This window comes from Antrostomus carolinensis, unplaced genomic scaffold, assembly GCF_000700745.2.
Source record: "Antrostomus carolinensis isolate BGI_N321 unplaced genomic scaffold, ASM70074v2 scaffold6371, whole genome shotgun sequence".
NCBI lineage: Eukaryota > Metazoa > Chordata > Aves > Caprimulgiformes > Caprimulgidae > Antrostomus > Antrostomus carolinensis.
Window position 1 is genome coordinate 23476 of NW_010296213.1, and position 6788 is coordinate 30263.

At 41.8% G+C, this 6788-nt stretch overlaps 1 protein-coding gene across 1 annotated transcript in view; it reads right to left on the reverse strand.

Annotated features, from left to right (window-relative positions):
- Positions 1 to 6063, reverse strand: part of LOC104532877 (protein arginine N-methyltransferase 8) — a gene marked incomplete at its 5' end in the record, with an annotated part of 25744 nt that extends 19681 nt beyond the window's left edge. The window contains 2 exons of the mRNA XM_010178193.2: positions 977 to 1132; positions 5878 to 6063. Coding sequence (XP_010176495.2) covers positions 977 to 1132; positions 5878 to 6063 — 342 coding nt within the window. The remainder of the gene's footprint in view (positions 1 to 976; positions 1133 to 5877) is intronic.
- Positions 6064 to 6788: the final 725 nt, after the last annotated feature.

The window sequence follows — 6788 nt, forward strand, 5'->3', positions numbered from 1 at the left end:
CCCAAGGCTTTGAGATAATAAATTGTGTGCTTGGTTTACAAGAAATACATTCTAGCTGCCAATTATTTATATTAAATAATTTAAACTCCAAAATTTTTGCAGGCACCTTCTGATTTCATCTATCTATACTTCCATGCTCGAGCCTGATACTCAGATGAAGCACTCAGAATTAACATTGGATTTTGAAAATATAAGCCTGAGGATTGAACAAGAGTCCTCGCATTTCGTGTATTATTACCAGCAATAAAGGCACACAGTTTAGATACTCAGTGACATTAGTGTCTTCAAATGCAGAGATTTAGCCAGCTGAATTTTAGTAAAAAGTTTTGTCAAAGTACACAGAGAAATAGAACCTTACTCCCCTTTTCTATGTTGTATTGTGTATGCAGGGCAAACAGAAGTTCAAAGAAAAAAGAAATTGTATTTGTCATCTTACAGTCAGTACAAATAACTCTGAATGTGCTTAGGAAGCAAATCTATGCTCTCTCTAATGACTTCTCTGCAGAGAACTGCACATTCATGCTTCTAAAGTTCAACCTATTTAAGGCAATCATTCCCTTCTGCCTCTGAAAAGCATTGTTGTTGGCACAGAAAACATGCACATGCTTTCTCGCATGATTCGCTGAGTTGTAATGTACAGGGAGAAGTGTATTAAAGAAATTTGTTTCCAAGACTAAAAAGTTGCAGAACTTAAGAATTTTAAAAAGCAAGATAGTTCCTTTGACCCCTCTGAGTAGGACTGAGTGTCTTTAATATTTTCTGCAGCCAAGAAGGAATGTGATATGTACCAGATCACCACAAAGATTCCACACAAGAAAAGATTTGGAAGTCATAGAAAGCAACACAACTCCACTGAATAGAAGAGCTTGGGGAGAAGAATTTCAAACCAACACAAGTAAGAAAAGGTACATCACCAAGGCAAATTCTTAGGCAAATTGCACAAACAAATACAAAATATGAGAGAAAGTCTTCTTACCCCATACACCTTCTTGGCTCCTGCCTTTGCAGCAAACATGGAGAGGATTCCTGTGCCACTTCCAACATCGAGGACAATCTTATCTTTAAAAACATGTTTATTGTGATACATTGAATTTCTATAGGTTAATGTGCGCACTTCATCCTTCAACATCTCCTGTGATGAAACAAAAGCATGGTACTATTATTTGAAGTGCTTATGTGCATTCAACACCGCTGCTGAACGCATTCCCTTATTATAATATAAGCGTTATTAACACACAGTCAGAAGAGTTTTTCAAGTACTTTGGACTGCACACATAAAAGCAACTGTAAAATGCAAACTACTTAGAATTGAATTATTAAGAAGCAGCATGATATCCTTTGTACAATTTTATTTCTCTAAATATTACTTCACTGTTACAATTGACAACCAGAATGCAATCTAACCATAGCACTTTGGGCACAGACAGAAGCCATCCAGAAATCCAAGCTTTCCTTTTCTCCTAAATCATGCAGAGCCTCAGTGGAGGGACCTTATGAGGTTCCTCTTTGAACACAAAATAAATCATTCCATAAACGAATATAAGACAGCAGTCTTGATAGCCTTGCCCAAAATGATGCAAAAAGTCGATAGCAGAGCTTAGATACTGTGCTGTATGGTACTCCCTTACTGTTCTTCTCATTGTTCACTCATTTATATGACTAATTTTGAGAAGAAACTCATGTATAACCTAGACCGGGTTACCAGCCAACATTTTACCAATCTCCCAGTAAAGAACATTTTTTTCTGATTAAATTTGTGCCCATGACACCAACCAGCTCCTTCAGCCCTGCTGGAGAGAGTCCATCAGGTTTATAGACTTATGTATGTCCTATTTCTTTAAGAGATCCTTCTATGTCGAGGGTAAGTCTCCCTCACTCTAGACTTTGTCACTCACCTTACAGACCTAGGATTCCTGAAGGTTAAGTCTTCCCAGTAAAACCAGAACTGCAGAAGTAATTTTCCATGTCCTTTGTCACCAGATACTCTGCCTCATTCAGCAACAGTCACAACTTTTCATTTTGCTGTTAATACACCTAGAGAAGACCTGCTTTGTTATCCTTCCCATCCCTTGCCAGATTCATGTCCAGATGCAACTTAGCTTTCCTAACTCTGGCCCTGAAGTTATTTCTGGGTCACCTGACCCTTATTCTACCTCTGGTATGCTTCTTTTTTGGTTTGAATCTTGTCAGGAGCTTCCTGTTCACTCATGCAGACCTCCTGCCACCACTGCTTGACTTTCTGCATGTTAGGATGGACTGTTTTTGGAAGAGATGAGCCTTGAAAATCATCCAGTTTTCCTGGACCTCTCTTCTCTGCAGGACCATCTTCCATGAGATGTTTCCAAGAAGATCCCTGAAAAGGATGAAGACTGCTCTCCTGAAACCCACAGCTGTCAACAAGACAAAATGCATGGATCCTGAAAGAGCATCCATGCTCTCAGGATCCTGAACTTCACCATTTCATGGTTAATGCAGCTAAGCCTGTCCTAACCATCACATCCCCAGCTGATCCATTCTTTTTAGTAGGTGTCAGGACGATCAGAACACCACACTCCCCCACACACCCTCCACCCCCCCCACTCCCCATTGATTCAGGTCATCTGTGCCAGGAATTTATCATCATGTACTCCAAAAATGTCCCGGATTGCTTATGGCCTGTTCTGTTGTCTTTCAGCAGATGTTGGGGTGATTAAAGTCCCCCATGGACCAGAAATCAGACTCATGTCTCATGCAGACATGAGACTTCTTTCAGCTATCTGAAGAAGTTCTCATCTATTTCTTCTTCCTGATTAGATGGTCTGTAGCAGACACCCACACTGATGTCAACCATGTTGGTCTGTTGTTTAGTCCTGACCCATAAGCTGTCAGCTGGAACACCATCTGTCCCATAGTGGACATGATTCCATGCACTGAGCTGCTCTGTGTCCCTTCTTACCTTTCTAGAGTGTCTCTTCCAAAGAGCCTGTATCCAGCTATTGTGGCATTCCAGTCATGCGAGCAATCTCACAGCATCTCTTTGATCCCTGTGAGACTGCAGCCACTGCACACTAACCTCTAATTCCTCCTGATCATTTCCCAGGCTGCATGTATTAGTGTACAGAAACTTCAGAGAAGCTCTCTATCATGTTAATTTTCCAGAAGAGGTATGAGACCTTTCCCCATAATGCTGACTCTTGGTACTTCCTTTTTTGTGTGCTTACACTTGGGTTGGGTCCCTTCTGCTCTGTTTTATTGACTGACTATGAGGTCTTGTCCACACCACCCTGCATTTTTTGCTTACCTACTCAGTCCACCACTTCCCCATGTGACTGTGGGTCATCATCTCTTTCCTCTATCATTCTTAACTTAAAGGTCTCCTCATTAGATTGGCCAACTTGTTGGAAAAGATGCTTTTGGCTTGGTCTGTCAGGTGTATTCCATTTCTTCCTAGCAGACCCCAGTTCTCAAAGAGGGTCCAGTAGACGTAAAAGCTGAAAGCTTATAATTGACACCAGCTGCACAACCGTTGTGGACCTGAAGGAGAGCACTTCTCCTCAAGTCCTTATTTGCACTGTTAGAATTGAGGTAAAAAACCACCTCACGCAATTTGCTGTGATTATCATCCCAAGAACTGTGTAGTCACACTTGAGATGCTCCAGGTCTCTTTGATGCTCATGTGGAAGAGCAGCAGTAGTAATCCAAGGTTGGTCTAAGGGCTGGATAAATGTCAGCAACCTCTCCACAATGTCTCAGATCCAAATGCCAAGACAGCAGGTCAGGTCAGGAGATGGGGTCCTCTGTTGCCCACAGGAGAGAGCCTTCCACTACTATCACTTGTCACTTCCTCCCATAACTTCTGTGTGGCTCAGGGCTAACTGGTTCTGATGCTTCATTGGACAGAAGTTCCTGCCCCTCAACTACAATGAAGGCACTGAATCTATTCTGCAGCTAGAGATCTGCAGGTGGATCAGGAGCCTTCTTCTTGTTTCCAGAACTCACAAGTTTCCAGCCTTCACCATCAGAGAAGTCTCCACTTCCAAACATGCTAAGTACAGACTCTGACTGTCTCTCCTTTCAGTACAGGTGGGGATTTAGGCTCTTGTACCTTCAGGAACTTGGAGAAGATCCAGTCAGTCTCTTTCTCATGTCCCTGATGATGAAAAGTCTGCCAGCCTCCTCTATCAGCTCCTTTACTTGCTGACACAGATCTTCTACCAGTGCACACCTCCTGCAGGCAAGGAGGCAACCTCCCACTTCTCAGCTTCAGCAAGAGGCCCCAGGTACATCCTGCACTCCCTGAGACCTACAGAGCTGCATCCTTCCATCCTGAGCTCAATCTGATTTGAGGTCTCTGATGTGTCTTCAATATTTCTCTTAGGTCTCCTTTGCACTCAATTGTTCCTCTATCTTCTTCCATTCTTGGACTGAATTCCTGAATGCTACACTGGCAAGATGTAACTGTCAGATGGAAAACTTTTGTTTATGTATATGTAGTAGTTTAACTTGGTTGGCAGCCAAACACCACACAGCCACTCGCATCGCCCCCTCCCTTCCCCCCCACCCAGGGAATAGAGGAGAGTATTGGAGGGGTAAAGGTAAGGAGACTCATAGGTTTTGACAAGAACAATTTAATAATTGTAATAAAATAAACTTAAAATAGTATTGATAATAATAACGATAATGATAATGATAATGTATATAAATGAGTGATGCACAGTCCAATTGCTTACCATGTGCTGACAGTGATCCCAGAGGAGCAAAAAGGAACCCCAAACCTGACACCACAATCCTGGAAAAGCGAGCCCGAGCAGTCCCCGAGAGAATCCAGTTTTCCAGTCAGCCCTCCTTAATATACTGAACATGGCGTGATATGATATGATATGATATGATATGATATGATATGATATGATATGATATGATATGATATGATATGATATGATATGGAATATCTCGTTGGCATATCCAAATGTCAATTTTGGGTTGTGCTAATTACTATGCTTCGCCCCCCAAGTCCTTTGCACTTGCAGATTGGCCAAACACTTTCCCTGGACTTCCAGCAACAACTAAAAACATGAGTATGTTACCAACATTCTTTTCATAACAAATCCCACACTGAAACCAAAACACAGCACTATTCTACCTAAGAAGAAAATTAACCCTATCCTAGAGAAACCAGGACAGTACATGTCCCGCGAACAATTACTAGAGTCATGGAAATAGATACTGTTTGTTATGTGGTTTGTGAAAAGCACCACTGATTTCACATTGTGGGTCTTTTTGCATCCTAGCCTTTAAGATCCCATCCTCCTGGGTCACATAAATATATTAGTGTCTTCTAAAGAACTGGTCTACACTCAACTTTTTTATGGTAATGATTGTCCACTGTGTATTTTGAATTCTTTTCAGGAGAAAAGGAGGGCTATTGGGCTATATGTTCCCATTAATGCAGCCTGTGCATTCAAGTAACATGCCAGAAGTCAAGAAATTACTTGGCTTCTCATGTCAGCTGAGTAGCTGTTCTGCTGGCATCTGTGCTTAAATATACAAGAAAACAAAAGACCTAATTTAGCAATAAGGTGGTTTCCATGTGTGGTTGGGTTAGATTGCAGCCCTCATAAATGCAGGAAATTGATGCACTCATGAAGATCACCATTGTACAGATAGCTAATATAAGTTCTGAGGAGAAGGATCTAAGTGGGACAGAGGTTTTGAGTACAGGTCTCTAGAGAAGTGGGTGATATCTTTGGCACTTAACCAGATTATATAATCTTCTGAGGAAAGGCAGAAGAATATAATTATGAGCAAGTGGGAAGGGGATCAATAACTAATAAATCAAAGAAAGCATTATTGTTGTTGTTGTTGTTATAATATAATTGCTGAAATAAAAATAAACATTACCTCATGAATTCCAAAGTGAGCATAGGAATCAAAGTAATAATCCCTGGATGTCATCTCTTCTGGATTGATGAGTTTAGCCATCTTGCCTCGGCCCGGGCAGCTTGGTTGCAATGGAACGTGTATGACAGATTGAACTGGCTTTGGAACAACAGTAGGCTGAGGAGGCTGGGATGGGATGGGGCAAACCTAGAAGAACATGGAACATTGTTAAGAGGCATCATTAAAAGAAAACTTCTCTCTATGTCTAGCATAGTGATATTACTGTAACTAGTTAGGAGATAATAAGACAAAAAGCACCTGGGGTATCGTGAAATTTAGGTTCCTGGCTCTTTAACTTATATGCTTTGTCTAGGAAAATTTCCTTAATGGCTTTTTTCTTTACGTTCTTCTGCAGATACCTATATCAGTGCAAAGTAACGCCAAATTATTGGTGTTGGCTGAAGTGGGTGACTCCAAACATTGACAGAAGGTTGTTAAGAGCTAGGTTTGTTCCTTTAGTGTCTATTTCTGTCAAACTGCCACAGCTTTGTGAAAGGTAAGTTGTAATAAATAAATAGTTCTCCTACAAAGGAGAGCTCATAATCAAAGGATTTGGAACACAGTGTTGCCAACAAGAAGGAGAGGCTGAAGTCACTTGGATTGTTCAGCCCGGAGAAGAGAAGACTGAGAGGAGATCTCATGGTGGTCTAGAACTTCCTCCCAAGGGGAAGAGGAGGGGCAGATGCTGATCTCTTCTCTCTGGCCACCAACGAATGCCAGGAGCAGAGGAAATGGCAGGAAGATGTGGCAGGGGAGGGTGAAGTTGGCCATGAGGAAAAGGTTCTTGAGGCAGAGGGTGGTGGAGCACTGGAACAGGCTCCCCAGGGAGGTGCTCATGGCACCAAGCCTGACAAGATTCCAGAAGCATTTGG